Source organism: Diceros bicornis, chromosome 7 (genome assembly GCF_020826845.1).
Source record: "Diceros bicornis minor isolate mBicDic1 chromosome 7, mDicBic1.mat.cur, whole genome shotgun sequence".
Classification (NCBI taxonomy): Eukaryota; Metazoa; Chordata; class Mammalia; order Perissodactyla; family Rhinocerotidae; genus Diceros; species Diceros bicornis.
Window position 1 is genome coordinate 32,720,312 of NC_080746.1, and position 19,102 is coordinate 32,739,413.

The window sequence follows — 19,102 nt, forward strand, 5'->3', positions numbered from 1 at the left end:
GTCAGCTTCGTAGAATGAGTTAGGGAGCTTCCCCCCTCCTCAATTTTTTGGAAGAGTTTGAGAAGGATAGGTATTAAGTCTTCTTTGAATGTTTGGTAGAATTCACCAGGGAAGCCGTCTGGTCCTGGACTTTTATTTTTGGGGAGGTTTGTGATTACTGTTTCAATCTCCTTACTGGTGATTGGTCTATTCAAATTATCTACTTCTTCTTGATCTAGTTTTGGAAGGTTGTATGATTCTAAGAATTTATCCATTTCTTCCAGATTGTCGAATTGGTTGGCATATAGCTTTTCATAGTATTCTCTTATAATCTTTTGTATTTCTGAGGTGTCTGTTGTAATTTCTCCTCTTTCATTTCTGATTTTACTTATTTGTGCCTTCTCTCTTTTTTTCTTGGTGAGTCTAGCTAAAGGTTTGTCAATTTTGTTGATCTTTTCAAAGAACCAGCTCTTGGTTTTATAAATTTTTTCTATTTTTCTTTTTTTTAGTCTCTATTTCGTTTATTTCTGCTCTGATTTTTATTATTTCCCTTCTTCTACTGATTTTGGGCTTGGTTTGTTCTTCTTTTTCCAGTTCCTTTAGGTGCATTGTTAGATTGTTTGTTTGAGATTTTTGTTGTTTGTTGAGATAGGCCTGTATTGCTATAAACTTCCCTCTTAGAACTGCTTTTGCTGTATCCCATAAATTCTGGCATGTCGTATTTTCATTTTCATTTGTCTCCAGGGATTTTTTTATTTCTTTTTTGATTTCATCGTTGACCCAGTCATTGTTCAGTAGCATTTTGTTTAATCTCCACGTATTTGTGGCTTTTCTGATTTTCTTCCTATAGTTGATTTCCAGTTTCATACCAGTGTGGTCAGAAAAGATGCTTGGTATTATTTCAATCTTCTTAAATTTATGGAGACTCGTTTTGTGGCCTAATATGTGATCAATCCTGGAGAATGTTCCATGTGCGTTTGAAAAGAACGTGTATTCTTCGGTTTTTGGATGGAATGCTCTGTATGTATCTACTAGGTCCATCTGTTCTAGTGTGTCATTTAAGGCCAATGTTTCCTTATTGATCTTCTGTTTGGATGATCTATCCATTGGTGTAAGTGGAGTCTTAAAGTCCCCTACTATTGTTGTGTTACTGTCTATTTCTCTTTTTATGTCTGTTAATAATTGCTTTATATATTTAGGTGCCCCTACATTGGGCGCGTAGATATTTACAAGTGTTATATCCTCTTGTTGGATTGTTCCCTTGATCATTATGTAATGCCCTTCTTTGTCTCTTTTTACAGTTTTTGTTTTAAAGTCTATTTTGTCTGATATGAGTACTGCTACCCCAGCTTTCTTTTCATTGCCATTTGCGTGGAGTATCTTTTTCCATCCCTTCACTTTCAGTTTGTGAGTGCCTTTAGGTCTGAAGTGTGTCTCTTGTATGCAGCATATATATGCGTCTTGGTGTTTTATCCAATCAGCCACCCTATGCCTTTTAATTGGGGCATTTAGTCCATTGATGTTTAAAGTAGCTATTGATAAGTATGTACTTACTGCCATTTTTTAACTTTTTTTCTCAGTCTTTTAGTAGTCCTTCTCTGTTCCTTTCTCCTTCTATACAGAATTGATGGTCTCTTTAGTTTGACCTCTGTCTGAAAGCTCTACTGTTTAACTCCCCTCCTCCCTCCTTTTATGTTTTTGATATCATATCTAACCTCTTTTTTGTGCATTTGTAACCATTGCCCTCTTATCATGGAAATAGGTAATTTTTCCTATTTGTGGTCTTCTCTTTTCCCCTTAAATCAGTCCCTTTAACATTTCTTGTAGCACTGGTTTCTTGGTGACAGACTCCTTTAATTTTTGCTTGTCTGGGAAATTTTTGATCTCTCCTTCCATTTTGAATGATAATCTTGCTGGGTAGAGTATTCTTGGCTGTAAGTTTTTCCTTTTAGCACTTTAAATATATCTTGCCACTCTCTTCTAGCCTGTAATGTTTCTGCTGAGAAGTCAGCTGATAGACTTATGGGGTTTCCTGTGTATGTAACTTGTCTTTCTCTGACAGCTTTTAGAATTCTCTCTTTATCTTTAATTCTAGACATTTTGATTATGATGTGTCTTGTTGTGGGCCTCTCTGGGTTTATCTTGTTTGGGGCTCTCTGTGCTTCCTGTACCTGGATGTCTGCTTCCTTCCTTAGGTTAGGGAAGTTTTCATCTGTTATTTCTTGAAATAGATTCTCTGCCCCTTTGTCTCGCTCTTCTCCTTCCGGGACACCTATAACCCGGATGTTAGTGCACTTGATGTTGTCCCAGAGGTCCCTTAGACTGTCCTCACTCTTTTTAATTCTTTTCTCTTTTACCTGTTCAGCTTGGGTAATTTCTTCTAGTCTTTTGTCCAGCTCGCAGATCCGTTCTTCTGTATCCTCTAGTCTGCTTTTGAGTCCCTCTAGCGAATTTTTCCTTTCCAGTATCGTATTCTTCATTTCTGATTGGTTCTTTTTTATATCTTCCATTTCTTTGTTGACATTCTCACTGAGTTCATCTATTCTTCTCCCCACATCAGTGAGCATCCTTAACACTCTTAGTTTGAACTCCCTGTCGGGTAGGTTGCTCATTTCTGTTTCACTTAGTTCCTTTTCTGGAGTTTTGTCCTGTTCCCTTACTTAGAATGTATTCCTTTGCCTCCTCATTTTGCCTCTTTCCCTGTGCTTGTGTCTATGTATTACATAGGTCAGCTATGTCTCCTGCTCTTGGATAGGTGACCTTATACAAGTGATGCCTTAGGAATCCTGCAGTGTGCTTCCCTCAGTTCTCAATGTTCCAGGGGTGACCCCTATGTGGGCTACGTGTGTCCTTCTGTTGTGGCCTGTTTGCTCTCCCTGTATGCGCCCAGGTAGGCCAAGTTATGCTCCTGGTCAGCTGTTGTAATGCTCAGCTGTTTGCAGTTGTTGTGGGCCCTTCAGTCTCTTTATCAGGTGTGGAGAGCCCCAGCTCAGTTGGCTGCAAATTCTAATACCACATTTGTGTTGCAGTATTTCTTTTAAGTGAGTAGGCCCCCAGTGTGGCAGGTTGTTAGGCTCAGGAGCTTACAATTGCTATAAGCCTCCAGCCTTTAGGTCCCTTGTCAGCTCTCTGAGGATTGCAGCTGGGTGGGGCTGGCCTCAGGCACAGGAGCACCCAATTGTTTGAGGCTTTGGAAGGTGGGGCAAACCCCCTATCTGGGTCTTTGAGAAGCACAAGTCTTCTGCAGCTGACAAGCCCTGCTGCCCACAGGTCCACACACACAGTCAACACAGTCCTGCCCCTTGTGCGTGCCCCGACCTCCCCCAGCAGACCCAGTCTCTCCACGGCGGGAGCCCCACACACTCCACCACCACCCCACACTCTCCACCAGCTCCTTGTGCACGCCCTGCCCCACTGAAGTCGGCTCAGTTGCCAGGCTGCAGAGAATCCAGTCACCAATCTATGTAGGCCCACAAGTTGCCTGAGGGCTTGTTGTTGGGTGGGGCCAGTCTCTAGGGTGGGCTGCCCACCCTGGCTGAGCTGGGTTAAATCGGTACTCTAGTGGGTGGGGCAGACCTGACCTGGGCTAGCAGGCCCCAGGGAGAACTCCAATGGTATCTGTGTCATCATGCCCACACCAGGCCACAACAATGGCCGCCGCCAATGTCCCAGTCCCTGGAGCGTTCTCACCTCTCACCGAGATGCACTCAGGGCCTATCAGGTGAGTCTCTTTTCACCAAAGCACTGTGCACCTTTCTTTCTGGTGATTTTAGGATGCTTTCTGAAATGGGTGAGTTTGCGTGTGGGCCTTTTAAGAACCGGTTTTAATTTCTTTGTGAACCAGGTTTTCTGGGGGTACTCCCCAATGTTTTAGTAGCAGGCAAAGTCAGATATTATGCCACTGGTCTCGATTGTGCTGGGTCCACAAAATGCCTACAGCGGGGGCGCTCCCGGCTCAGGGCCCTATGTCTCCAGGGATGCTGCGTACCTTTGGGCTGCTCCCGGGCAGCCGTGAAGCTGGCGGCTTGTGAAGACGGCGTTTTTTTCTCTCCAGAAGGGAGTTTCTGCCTCTTCCACCTCAATTAGGATTGTCCTTTGTTGCAGGAGTTCCTCTTATCCAGTTTTCAGTTCTGTCTCAGGGGTAATTTTTCCACGAGTAGTTGTAAATTAGCTGTGTCTGCGGGAGGAGGTGAGGTCAGAGTCTGCCTATGCTGCCATCTTGACTTCTCTCTCTGAGCAAGTCTCTTTGACCTTCTGGGTCTCACTCTTCTCTTGAGAGTTCTTCTATTCTCTGATTGTGAAACCTGGATAAACCCTGTCTTACACCATCTTGTCTGCCTCTGTGACCCTGATGGATCAGGCTCCCCAGTCATGAGGTGTGGGTCTCACTCCTGGCTACCCTGCCCAGCTGCCTGTCAAGGCTCTCACCCCACCAATGCCCCATGAAGCCTCCCCACACCTGGGATGATGCAGGGTAGGTTGTTAGTATCAGCCCTGAAAAGTTCAGCAGCCATGTGGGTTGAATAAGTGGTCTTGGAAACCAGTTGCCATTTACACCTTAGCCCAAAGGAAAAACACTCTGCTGTGGCCAAGGGGAAAGGGTAGCACCATAAACAGTCTCCTTGTTCCTGGACGCTGGTTCTGAGAAATAAAGAGAGCTCTAGGAGTCCAGCTCAGGCTTTAGCATGTTTCTGGAAAAAAAAAAAAGGACCATCTGACATTTCACTCAGTCAGCCTGGCCTTTGCCCCATTTGTCCCAATCAAGGGAGGTTTCTCAGTCTGGCAGCTCATCAGGAACAGTTGGTCAGATGCCAATGACAGTCCCCCGGCACGTTGTAAACAAGGTGTGAAGTGCTAATCAAACACACATGGTGTTCTGGTCAATTTACAAATACACAAAGCCATTTGGAGAAATGAGGTCAATTCCTATTAGGGATGAAATAACAGAATTGCCAACATTCTCTTGTTGTACTTACATTATTTTAAATGAGAGTCTTTGGGTAGGAACAGGGATTTTTATTTCAACCATATACAGATATGTTCTAATGGGATTTGACCTGCATTTAAAAATAGTGAAGTGACAAATCTTTTAAATCTCTGTTGTGCATTTGGGACTGTTATATGTTAGTTTTGGTTTCTTTTGGTGTTGCTCTTGATTTTAAAGTGGTTGAGGACTGGTCTTGTTATTTGTGGTTTCGTGGGTGTCATGTTAGAGTTTAATGAGATCAAACACACTCTAGAGTTGCCCATTGAGTTCACCATCTAAATCAGTTGCCCTTCGTGATGTCAATGCAAATAATCCATAATCTATAAATCAAGATTGGGATGAGTTTATCATTAGCCAAATTTGAGGACCATATAGCCCGGGGCCTTCCTTCCCCAAGGAAGGAAGGGCACCAAAGAAGTGGGGTGTTCAGAGCGGTTATATACCGTCAAAGAGCATGTATCACATATGATTGCAATGTCCCTTTTACAATAGTCACAAGATTGTCTTGTCGGCACTGCAATTGATGGACACAGCAGGTATCAGGTCTGCTGTTTCGGATGGGCACAGCAGGTAGCAGGTCTGTTGTCTTGAGTTGGGTGGTCATAGGATGAGCGCAGCAATCAAATCCTAGCCTAGGGAGAAATGCTGAACCTCAAGGAAATGCCAATGTGGGGGAAGTTGCATCCTTATCTTAAGGGCATTTGTTCTTGCCTCTGGGACACGTTAAATGCTTAAAGCAGATATACAATGCATGTTCAAAGGCCATGGGCCCTTTTGGAAAAACAAGCTCAGGCCGAATTAGTTTTACACTAAATGGCTTCCTCATATGCTCCAATATAGCCTACTGCTTGCCATTTATTTATCAGTGACAACAGAGGATTCACAGAGCAGCAACCTCTTTGGGCCAGGCGGCAACCTTTATTTTTGATCTGCACTTAGCCAACACATTTTTTGTCAGAGATATTTCCCCTCAAACCTGCTCCTTCTCTATTGTCTCATATCACTCCTTTCTCCTTCTCTCTCACATTTGGTCAACTATCCAGCCTGTTGCTTTTATCCTCCATCTCCACAGCCCCACCCCTGCTAGTCACCCTCACCTCTCCCCTGGACTACACTGTAGTTTCCTAATTGGTCCCCTGCACTACAGTCACCCACCCTCTGTTTGATGTCACACAGCAGCTAGAGCAATCTTGTAAGCACACTAGTGTGATCACACCATTCCCTACTTAAAACTTCAATGGCTTTCCATTGCTGTTAGGATTGAATTGACATCCTCAGCATGGCTGCCAGGCCCTGCCTGTCTACTACGGCTCCTCTCACTTGTGCTTCAGCCACATCAGTCTGTGTTTTGCTTTTGTTTGTAGTTTCTTCAGGGATAACAGAAGCTCCTTTCCACCTCAAAGTTGTGGGAATATGCTGTTCCATCTGCCTGGCATGACAAACTCCCTGCCCCAGCCCCCAACCAGCTTAACCAGCTTTCTTTCCTTATCCTCTAGGTCATGGTTTAAATGTCTCCTCCTCAGAGATGCCTTACCTTACTCCTCGACCAGGTTAGCTCTCTTTACACGCTCCCATGGCTCCCAAACTCTTTATGAGCTAACAATGATCACAATAATAGTTAGATAATTGTGAAATATTTCAGGTTGGCCTCTCCCTTGAGATAGTAAGCTCCATAGGGAGCCATGTTTGAGATCCTCTGGAACAACCTGTCTTAGTATCACACACGGATCCCTGTCAGCATGTTCTACGGGTCTTTCTGTTGCCACTGGTCTCCAGTGAGCCAGAGAGAAGCTGGGTTAAACTGAGGGAGTACTTTACAATACTTTTCAAGTGTCACCTCTGCTCATACTGGCTTGTGATTATTGCACACCAGCTGAAATTTTGGCACATCACTCAAATGCTGCCATCACTTCTTTACTCATGGGCAGTGCAGAAGAGTTTAGGCCAGATTTTTGCTTTAGCACTTATGGAAGTACTACTGACTCTTGTTGACGTGAGTCAGTCTATGACTTCAGTTTTCTTCAGGCCTTTTAGTTGGTCCATTCCTTTCAATGACTCCCCCACATGGTCTCACAGCCCTTGGCCTTCGAGTAACTGCTTTTGGTGGCCTCATGTGATTAGATTTTCCAGTTTTTCTTTGCTTGAGGTAAGTTTCACAAGTTAGGAATCTGCTCAGACATCAGCTTTCTTAACTTCTATCCCTGTATGATAAATAGAACTATTTCTATTTTACAACACTTCACTGCCTGAGCAGACAAGTCTGATTACACTATTGGGGAAAACATTCAGTTGCCTTTGAAATCATCACCTCCCCTTCCTGTCTTCCATTTGCCAGGTAGAAAAAATTGACCCATAGTATTATGAGAGCAAATCACATGTACCCTGAGTTCACTGTTAATGTCTAGGAATGTGTATACACATATCTATATATTTTTCTCTCTCCACTTGTGTGTTCTGCCTATTTTTGTTATCTTTTGGGTAAGTTCAGTCATAATTTCCTTAAAATCTGATTCAATAGCCTGTACTTTAAATAATTTTTGATAGTGTTGTTTTCTTGTTTAAAAGACCTTCAAAGGCCTCCACTGCTCATTGGATATTCAAATTTCTCACCTGGGAATTCAAGTAATAGGCAGCACGTGGTGTAAGTGGTCAGGTTCTGGAGCCAGACTGTCCAAATCCACTACTCAAGATATGTGTGACCTCTATGCCAGTTTTCTTATCTGCAAAACTAGGATAGTACCTACCTCATTGGGTTGTTGCCAGGATTAAATGATGATACAAGGAAAGGCCTGGCAAAGTTATCATCTGGTCCTGTCCTGTCGAGAGTGTAGTAAACTCCATGAGGACAGGGATTTGTGTCTGTTTTGTTCATTACTGTATTCCCAGGGCCTAGAATAGTGCCTGGCACATATTAAACACTCAAATATTTGTTGAATTGGTTAATCCATTATATGTTTACAGCCCAGCCAAACTGAAATACTCCCCATTCCCACATATTCTTAGTTTTCCTGCCTTGTGCTCTCCCCTCTGCTTGTAACACCACTTCTGTTGGTTATTCATAACCACTCAATGCCCAGTTTAAATACCACCTGTATGAGGCCTTTCCGAATCATCCTAGAAGGAAGTAATCTTCCCGTAGACTATGCATTGTATGAACTACTCTTTAGCACTTAACAGTCTTATTTCTTCTATTTTGCAAGCAACTTGAGGAAGTTACAATACCATACCATTCATTACTCAAGACTAGAATATGGTAGGACAGCATATTTGTTGAACCAATGTACATGATTTAAAAAAAATGGACAGAAGACTTAATAACCTATGAGAGCATCGTCATTGTTGTGGCAGTCTTTGTAGGATTACCTCTTCGTGGCGAGCAAAGTCCCACCTACAATGCGACAGAGGTAGGGAAGCTCAGAACCAAGAAGTAAAGATGGTTTTGAGCTCCAATGAAAATGGTTAGCCTTGGACACAAAAGTTTACCAGTTATGGCGCCAGCCCCGTGGCTTAGTGGTTAAGTGCACGCACTCTGCTACTGGCGGCCCAGGTTCGGATCCCGGGCGCGCACCGACGCACCGTTTCTCTGGCCATGCTGAGGCCACGTCCCAGATACAGCAACTAGAAGGATGTGCAACTATGACATACAACTATCTACTGGGGCTTTGGGGGGGAAAAAAAGGAGGATTGGCAATAGATGTTAGCTCAGAGCCGGTCTTCTTCAGCAAAAAGAGGAGGATTAGCATGGATGTTAGCTCAGGGCTGATCTTCCTCACATACATACATACATACATACATACATAAATAAATAAATAGTTTACCAGTTATGGGCTACACTCTCAACTTCTAGTCATTTCACGACCATGGTGTGGGATTTGGACCTAGGTTTGAGGAACATAGTTAGGAATAGTAATAATAATACCTACATCTTACAGGATTTGGTATGATCAAATAAGGTAATATGTGGAAGTGCTTTGGTAATTATTATAAAATATTAAAATACTCGTTATTGAAAACGAAACAGCATACTTATACAAAAATGGGATGAGTAGGTTACTTGGTGTGCATAGTAACCTCTCATAAGTTGAGATGAGAGGTTACTATGAGAGCGAGGCAGAACCTCATGTACCTATGCAAATACCCTGAGTAGACCTACTCAAGTTTGAAGGACGATTTTGAATTATTCAATAACAAAATAAATCTCTAAACAAGATGATGCTGAGAAAGATCATCGTCATGTTAAAAATATCGCTTTTAAAGAATGCCAACAGTTTACCAGTTACTCTTACATTTTGTTTTGGTCCTCATAGCCAGTGTCGGAGATTGTGTAAATTATAGTATTTTCACTTTACCCTTGATGGAAAAAGTCTCAGTCTTCAAGTCCCACAGTTCAGTTGATGGCTGTAGGAGATCAATTTGATTGAAGTAATTTGCTTTTTAAAATTTGCCATATTTAGCAGGAAACAAAAATGAAACTGTTGGAAATGTTCAGGCCTTGAGAATTTTGCTTTCATGACCTTGGAAGACTGATAGAGATTTGGTTTATAGCTAATTTTTAATTCAAATCAGCGTTAAATTTCCTAAATATTCCAAATTTGGCCAGGGCTTGCCACTCCATTCCAGATCAACGATGTGCCCTCAAAGGGGTGTTTTGAGCTGGTTAACACACAGATGCCCTGTGAGGCATCAGCTGTTTGATTGGAGAGTACATGGGCTCATGCTGTTCTTCTGCAAATCCCACTGCAGAATTCCACAGAAATTCCTTCAGCCTAGAATGCAGAAGAGCTACATTGTTGTTTATGGTTTGGATTGTAAAAGACAACTAAATCTCAAATTCACATTCCTCTCTGGCCAGTCCCATTGGGATTATTTTATAGGGCTCAAGAGACTTCCTGGTGCCCAGAGAAAACACTTCAGCAAATGCCCTTCTTCAGAAGATACTGCACGTGTGGTTTTGCTTGGTGTGACTTCAAGCTACTCAGTAGTCTGGCAGCTTGTGATTATGCTTCTTTGTATCTCTTGTAGAATCTAAGGTCTTTGATTCATGGTCTCCCCACTGATTAGAGTCTCACGCAGTTATGATATTCTGACCATCATTTAGATCCTGCTGACCTTCAGCCGATGAGTTGCCTCTGTTGAACCCTGGCTGCAGATATGCTTACCTCTTAATCAGTAGAAAGAGGTGCTTAAATACAAGTTGCTACAAGGATCACTTAAAGAGAAATGACCCTCAGCCAAGTTTCCTAGTCCATTCATCACTATGCTGGCTTTGAGTAGCTGGCTTCAGTAGCTCATAGATAGTACTGAAATGCAGCCGTGCTTTTTCCTCAGACTCTGTCACTTAATCCACAGCTTTGAGAAAATGAATTTTGCTTTCAATTGGCTAGAGCATCATTTTAATCTTGCGTAAATCCACTATAACACAAGAACTTGACTTGTAACTGAACAAATGGCCTTAAAAGGAACTGAGATATGGTTTCTAATAATATCCCACAATAAGCATTACCTTTTGGGTATAGTTTTCAACTCATAGACTACTTTTAGATTCTGTGAAGGTCATGGGAACTATAGTCTCATCATAAAATATACTTGGGACAAGACATGAGAAAACATGGGTAAAGGTGTGTCACACCCCTAAGAAATAAGTTAGCAGGCTTAAATATGCTAACTAAAGGTATCCTCTTGGTTTAGATCCTATTTTCTTTCTTTCTTGTTTCTTAGAGAGGTTTCTGTTAGTAAGAATCAAGCCGTGTCCACTTATTTACTTGGAGTACAAACTAATATCAATTTCACAAAGTTACAGTAACTCTAGTTAATAGTTTCACTTTTTTAAAAACACCATTCCAATTACCACATCAACTGTTTAAGAGAAGTAGACTCTTTGCTCAGATATTTCCAAATATTGCTGTCAATAGCACATAATCTTTTTTTTTTTTTAAACTTCTAACAGGGATATCAAGTCACCTAGTTCAGGAATTTTGTTTTCCATTAAAATATTGGCAGATTTTAAAATTCAGAATATCTTTTCGCTATCATCTTGTTTTGCTAGTGTTTTGATTCTGCAACTGTTTCCATTTGCGGTGGTATTAAATCTACCAGTTTAAGGTTATGTTTATGGTTAGGAAATTATCAATTTTAGTTCTATCAGTGCTTTTCATATCCAGATAATATGGCAAAAATATTCCATGTGTGATTTGGAAAAACTGCAGTACTAAATGCCACAGAATTCTCATCTGATTTCTAATTCAGTAATTAAATTTTTAATCATAAAAGACTGTTTATCAAGTTTCTCATGATTAGTAAAGTAAAGCGACTAAGTGCCAACAGTTCAAAGTGGGTTAGGGATGACATGGCAGATACCCCGCCAAAGACGTGGTTGATTCCAGCAGCACTACCGCACATGGAACCTCGGAGCCCGAGGGAGACCAGCACATGAATTTACCCGTAAGTACCAAATAAAGCCAGATTTTCAATACAATCAAATATAAAACTAATATAACTGATGGTTGCCAGGACCAGGGACAGTGTGGTTGCCATTACAGAAGGCAGGAAAATGTGATGGGGTTCTTGGGGCTACTCTTCTTTTGCACCCTCAGCTGACAAGATGGAAATCAGGGGGATTAAACGTAACTCACTGGTCTACTGACCACTCTTGCGGTTATCACTTAAGTTTCCTTTTATTACTAGTTATTGTTCTTTCTCTCTGGAAAACCACTTTTCTATTTATCCCAGCTGGACAATTCACTTACTGAGCTATTTTCCTTTAGTTTTGAGTCTGTGTTTCTAAGAAAAACCTTATGTAAATTACTCAATAGCAGGTTCTAAGTAGGACTACTATACTTCTCAAATATTTAGAATGCCCCTCCTTGTTCTCTCTAGAGGCTATTCTTCCCAAATCCAAATTAATATATTATTCTGAGTATTCTCCTGAATCAGACTAACTAAATCAGTTACTTAAAGATTATACAATTCTGGTTCACAGGATCCAGAATGAAGGTAGCCTCACATTACTGGACTTCAAGCCATCCAACATAAAGAGCACTGCCTCTCAGAGCAACTCCCAAGTAAGAGGTGAAATGTCTATAGACACAAGGTATGATTTTGAGCAAAGATGTACAACCACTACATTTTGCACAGGGGGAACAATAAATTTCAAGCTCCAAAAAATTAGTGTTCTACTATTGTAAAAAAATTAAATATAACAAAATATGAAACATTTTCAGATCTGCCTCACCAAAACTGATAATGTGTGTCAATAATTTATTATATACATGAACACAAATAAATCATTTTCAAAGACAACCAAATCTACTTCTTAGTCAAAGTTCAGGACCTACCACTTAAATTTTTGAGTGTTTTTATTTATAAAACAATAATAATTATATTTTGGAGACCATGAGAGAATATTGTGGAGAAATAAAACGAAAGGCTATTTTGAAAGACCGTGTCAAGTCCTTTTCAGTTTCTTCTGTGCTGTTACATGCAGTGAAGTCATTTAAGAATGAAGGAGACACAACTCTGCTTATAAATTATCATCGATAGGGATGGGTCTACGTGAAGAGTACAGAGCATAAAAGTCAAAGAATTGTATCTGTACTTCAAAAGTTCCAAATGCCAAATTAACCTTAAGTTTAATCTGTCTACCAGTTACTACTATAACCTCCTTTTATTTCCTTTTATTACTAGTACTTGTTCTATTGGAAAACCATTAGGAAGCCAAAAAAAATTTTAAATATATTGTTAAAAACAACAAAGAAGAGTTTAAAGAAAGAATATATTTGAACCACATAAACAAACAAAAAGGTATTACATAAGAAAAAATAATGTAACAATTTATGTAAGTACCTAACATATGAGCATGCTCTTACATCTAAAACAAAAAACAAAAAGGTAACATTGGTACTATATATATATATTGGACAAGTGTGCATTAAAGAATTCTCTAATATAAAACATTTAAAGTGTGGAGAATACTTTTTCAAGATACAGAAAACAATTGTTAAGATAGGCACACCCACAATTCTTATAAAAACATGCTTGCGGAAGATAAAGTTGATGTGAGCACTCATTTCTCAGATGTGCAAAAGCTATGAAATTAATCACTGGATATTGCCTCTTTTGTTTGAATTTCAACACTAATTGGTATGAATTATGAATTACACAATTAATTACTGTTAATTTTCAGTGTTTCTGCCAAGGTTCCATATAGAATGCATCTATTTAATATGAATACTGAAAACAGCAATATTATTTGTATAAAAGTCACTTCTTTATGTTCCTTTCTTTTTTAAAAAAGGCACTATACTTAGAAAATAGTTATTACAACAAATAGTGCTTTGGAAAATCTGAAACTCCAAATCAATGTGCTCCATCAACCATAAGTAGATCTAAGTAGCCCTAACTGAAAAGAACACAAATGTAAAAAGCTTATAAATTTAAAGGTTATAAAATTGGTTTATTGTAAAAGCAATTCAAGAATACCCAGTTAAAATCTTATCCCAATGCTATCCAATGCAACCAAGAAGCAGTTAAACACTTTTACACTAGGAACAAGGACATAAAATAAGGAGGACCACATCAAGGCTGTGATTCAAACTCAGAAAGAGCAAGGACTCTTAGGTCTCCTTCAGGTCAGTACAGAGGGCACGATAAGATGCAAGCACTGTGTCTGTCAGGTACCACAGTGCTGCTACAACGGTGAGGTATAACTGGGTAAATTAAAGTCAAAGGGAAATGAAGAACTCCATATTCTTGTTTTGTGGGTGTACTTAAGTGACTGAAATTTTAGGAACAACTGCCTTTAATGACAACAAGATGCAAGACAAGTCTTTACTGAAGAAAAAGAAGCTTATAAAGTTCTCTATCAAGGTCCCACTAAGTCTTCACAACCCCCCTCCCACATTTCCACCCTCCCCCCCAGTCTAAAGCTACTCTGCTGATATATAAGATGCGATCTTAATTTGTGGCTTACTGGCAAATTGTAGGCACTCCTTCCAAGTAGCTTTGATCTTCTGCACATAAAAAAACCAACATGCTATATATCCATATACTCAATTATGCATTCTAGGTAGAATTTCATTATTACTCTATTAAAAAAAAAAATCAATGTATCTGCACAGTGGCTATTTCCCCCTAGACTTATTTCAAGATTTAATCTTTCTGTTGTTTTCTTAATAAAAGCCTTAGAGTTAATTTTATTACGAATGATCGACCTATGTATCATTATATACAACACAGTGATTGCATTTTTTTGAGCACTGAAAGTACTTAATATAAAACTTCTTACTTCCAACTTTTGCACTCCTCTAAATTGAAGGGTCAAATATTTAGATTTTGTAATTAGTTAAAAAAAAAAAAATAAAACCTATCTTCCTAAGTCGAAGCTTTTCATAGCAGTTTTAGTCAGGAAAAGAGATTTTATGTCTGTTATAAACCCTTGAAAATAAGGGCTTATTCCAGACACACTGAAAAACCCTTAATCATAGAGGTGCTAGCTGGTGCCACTATAACTCACAACCAACTATTACTTCATAGCTTATACTGAAGAGTTGATTCATGCTCATTTTGTTCCTTTAAAAAATACTCTTTGGAAGCCATTATTACTCCTGTAGACACATACTCTAGTTATATCTCTTCCTGTAAAAATAAAGGTATAATCATGATTATCTCTATTTCTTTGCTAAATTCAACTACCAATATACATTTATTAATCTAATCACTTTACCAGCTAACTTGTGACCCTACAGTATCCTATATACTGTCCAGGGCCAATTCTCAGCATACAGAAGTAGGAGCAAGTCTTATAAGTAAGAACAATCTTGTAGGCAATATTTCAATGTAGTCTTTAATGTGTTCATTACAAATGAGAACTAAAAGTACTAGAATTTACTTCCGAAACTAAGGCGAAGGTAAACTTCCCAAGCTAAAGGAAGGTACATCATTATATAAAGCTTACCTCTGTCATGGATATTATGAACCTACTCAGTGATTTCCCATCAAAACTTAAAATTAGTCCAAGGGAGTAACAAGGGGAAAATAAAGCCATTTCTTGTTTGCTTCTTTCAAATTCATCAGATAATATTTATTGTGTGTCCAGAGGGCATACAGTACTCCTCTAGGCACGATCCATAACAACAGCCCTTTCTAGAACACTAAACTACCTCAAACATCTGCAGACTGCCCCAACCAGATTTAAACTACCTGTGAAATATAAACTACTAATCATGTATTCTAAATGCATACATTCAAAGCTACCATTTTAAAATAAATTGGAAAGTAGGGAAACCTAAAAAAAGATACATTCTGCTATCACACTATCATAAACATCATAAGTGTATGTATGGGTATATATAGAGCAGATAATCAAGATTTAAATATGATGGTAAAAAAATCAAGAAATGTAGATTTTACCAAAGTAACTACAATAACCGTCCCGAGCTACAACTATAAACAGATTCACTACTACTGTAATTCGCCTAGGTTCCGAAGAAAACCCAACCAACCAAAACGAAACAAAAACAAAACAAACCCACAATAAACCCCACCAAAACCTATAGAGTATGTGGCAGTAATTAATACATTTCTATGGAAATTGTCTCATGCCTTATAAGCTCCTAAAATAAAATCAAGGTCACTATGTGACTAATGATAGCACTAGGAGGAAAAAGAACACTGAAAGTAAAACAGTCTTCAGCCTTGGTTTCAGCTCTCTCTTCAAATCAGCATTAAGTACTTAATATCAGATACAACATTTTTGGCTTGTCAGACCAGTAAGTCATGTTTTCCCACTGGCCAAAGGCAGCTGAAGAAACAATTGCTTGAACAAACTAAATGCTGTGACATGAAGCATTTCACTTCCAATTCTAAGTATTTAGTTAAAACGATCGGTGAACATCTAACTGGGCAAAAGGAATGGCATCCATCATCCAAACAGGCTCACTTCCCCCAGCCCCCGAAACAAACAGTAGTTATAATAGCAAAAGAAACAAAAAAAGGCTTTTTTTGATTCTTTAGAGGCAACTATGAAAGAGGTCAGCAATATATTAACAGCAGCAATGGACAACAAAGAGCAAACTAGTGGATGAAAGAGTCTCGCTGGACGTTTGTTCATCTTTTTCTGTATTAGCCAGAAGATTGCAACTGGCTTATTTGGACATTTCAGGTATACACGTCTTGTCTCCTTAGATCCTTCACAGATGCAGAATTCAGTCTACCTGAGGGCTCTATAACCATGTAAGAAAGCTTTCTTTATCTAGCTTGGTGGCAGCCAAAACAGACTCCATGTCATTAAGGATGTCAGAACTCAAAGCTTCCTGCAGACTTGGCATCAACTCCTCTCCTTCTATGTTCATTCCATCTCCCTCCAGTGTTCCAAGGTCCACATTTGTCCCAGGAATGGCTTCAAGGTAGTCTGGGAAACGGTTCTGCTGTGAGGGTAGGGTGCTTTGGTTGATAGTATCACCTAGTTGGAACAGAGAGAGAGACTAAGGTCCTTTTTGAAAAGCTAACATCAGAGCTGTATCATGTGAGCCTAGAGAAATGCATCGAGAAAGAAAAGCACTCCTGACCAACCTCCTGAACTGATGCCCAGAGTTTATTTTAGGCCAAACAACGCACAGATAACAAAATAACTCCAAGTTTACTTTTGCTTCAACATTTGTTCAGATACTGAACCAACAGTTTGATTGCTTATTACTATGTGCTGAGCACTGAAGGGGGTCATGAAAAAAATTAAAATCCCTTGAAAAATTACATACAGCAAGGAAGAAAGAGCAAGTACACTACACAACAGCATTACTACTTGACTCTCTTCCAGATATGCACCACCATAAGATAAAATATAAAAATGAATGGTATAGACCCATCTTTCCCTTAAGTACACTCTGGGGAACAGTAAAATAAAATAAAAGGACTAGATGAAAACTCTATTCCACTCTTGGAGATTCACATTCATAATAAGAAAACAAGCCTCCCAGAAGTCCCTGAACAAAATAAATCTTTCTAGCTTTGCTTCTAGCTCTCCCAAATTTACCTGGCCATGGAACCTTTTTTGCACATGACAACATTAACATTCCTTAGAGCTTCAATGGAACATGCTTTCAGAAAAACTACTATAAACCACTAAGTTTGGAGAGGACAGAAATCAAGATAGTGGGGTAATGAAACGTACTGTGTATAAGATGGCTTTGAAGTGACTCCTAAGGATGATTTAAGATTTAGATAAGCAGAGAGGAGAGGGTGATGTGGATTCTAGGAAGCATCAAAGCCATGAGCTGGATGAGCACAGGCACAAAAGACTTGCCGAACACTTTCAGAAGTTGTCAGCCAAAGAACTAGCTAGTTGGAGAACTCCTTCATTTCCTTGCCAGTTCATGCCCTCTGATACTTGCCAAGTCCAAGGCAATCAGTGGGTATCAAGTAAGCCACAGGAGACATGGTTCTGTAATTACTCCTATGAGGCAGGTGTTTCTTAGCTCCTGCAAGAACCCTGCAACTATTCCAACCATAAAGTAGGTGAGCCCCACCACTTAGCCTCTCCCACCAGGTTTCCTGAGCTCCATAATACCTAAGTTGGACCAAAAACTCTCAGAGAAAAGAGGGAAGACACTGAATCACACATAGAAATCTCTCTCTAAAAATTAAGAATACAAAAATTAAGAATTAAGAATACAAATCTATAATAAGAGAGACTTCTAATAGGGTCCTCAATTGCTTTGACAATTAACTCAATATTTTAAATGCTAAAATAAGTCATCAGTTTTGTTCAAGTAGAGCTAAGATATCCATGACATTTGAAAACTGGGAACAATGGTGGCATAGTAGTTAAGTTCACGTGCTCCGCCTCAGCGGCCTGGGGTTTTGGGGTTCGGATCCCGGGTGTGGACCTACACACTGCTCATCAAGCCATGCTGTGGCAATGTCCCACATACAAAATAGAGGAAGACTGGCACAGATGTTAGCTCAGGGACAATCTTCCTCAAGCAAAAACAGGAAGACTGGCAATAGATGTTAGCTCAGAGCCAATCTTCCTCACACAATAAATAAATAAATAAAAATAATAAAAACTGGGAACCAAAGACTTAAATTACAAACTGCCATATAGAAACAAAGGCAGGTTCAATGTGAATTGAAGTTCACAGGATTTTAACTGGTTTTGTTCTCAATAATCTTTGCTCATGCAGCTTAGTAGACCTGGTGATAAAATGACTCTATCGGACTGAAAGTCAGATTACTAAGAGGAATAAAGAATACCAACCTGTATCCATCTCATCAACACTGTTCAAGAAGTCATCTGGGGTTCGAGGGACACTGTAGCTGCTCATGCTTAGTCCACTGTCTGTACTCTCATCTCGAGAGTGGTAGGTGCCACTACAAGAATGAGAGTTAAAGACCAATACAAAAAAAAATTTAAATGATTTCAAAGTAAAAATAAACACCTGCTAAGTAGCAACATGATTCTCAAAGAGGATTAGTGGAAATTCCTGCCCTGCAATGTCTGAAACAAGCACCCTCCTTTGGGGCCCATACACAGCCCTTATGCTATGAAGTGGAATAGACAAGCTAATCCTAATTGAAGCTGGCAGCTTTAAGGAGCCAAGATCTCTCCTAAGGTTCTGGGCTTGGTGGCAATAAGGGAAAAACAGATACTCTCAGTTTTCCTAGCTGACAGAAAATTCTCTGTCATACCATTTGCATCTGGGGGATCCACAGAGCTCATTTGTTTCAAGGTCTCAACCTTTCAAGTGGTGGTAGAAAAGGCAAAGGTCAAAACGCAAACTCCAGGTGGGCGGTGAGACAGGTCTGCACTAGACTCATGTTAAATCCCTAGCTCTCATGCAGCGAGTTTAAGCCAAGGAAAAATCAACCCAAAATAAAGAACCAGAATTCCTTTTTGGTCTGGGCCAAAACAGACGAGTCACTGCCGATAACTCTAGCTTGATCTCCTTGCTTCTGTTGACGGGGAAAAAACTCCAAACACTTCAGTGTAAGATAGGAGTCCTTAGAGTTCCAGTTGAAAGAAAGATGGAAAAAAACACCAAACCACAATAAGGCACATATCCTGAGAAAGTCAGAAAATATAAGCCAAGGCAGATTTCTACTTTAGGCTAAAAGAAAGTTTCCCCGATTTACATACAAGCA

At 39.8% G+C, this 19,102-nt stretch overlaps 1 protein-coding gene across 12 annotated transcripts in view; it reads right to left on the minus strand.

Annotated features, from left to right (window-relative positions):
- Positions 1 to 12,718: 12,718 nt before the first annotated feature.
- Positions 12,719 to 19,102, minus strand: part of YAP1 (Yes1 associated transcriptional regulator) — a 111,606-nt gene continuing 105,222 nt past the window's right edge. For all 12 annotated transcript variants that reach the window (XM_058545344.1, XM_058545340.1, XM_058545336.1 and 9 more), the window contains 2 exons: positions 18,219 to 18,331; positions 12,719 to 16,424 (listed from right to left, as the gene is read on the minus strand). In XM_058545344.1, the coding sequence (XP_058401327.1) occupies positions 16,186 to 16,424; positions 18,219 to 18,331 (352 nt within the window). In that variant the 3' untranslated portion in view covers positions 12,719 to 16,185. The remainder of the gene's footprint in view (positions 16,425 to 18,218; positions 18,332 to 19,102) is intronic.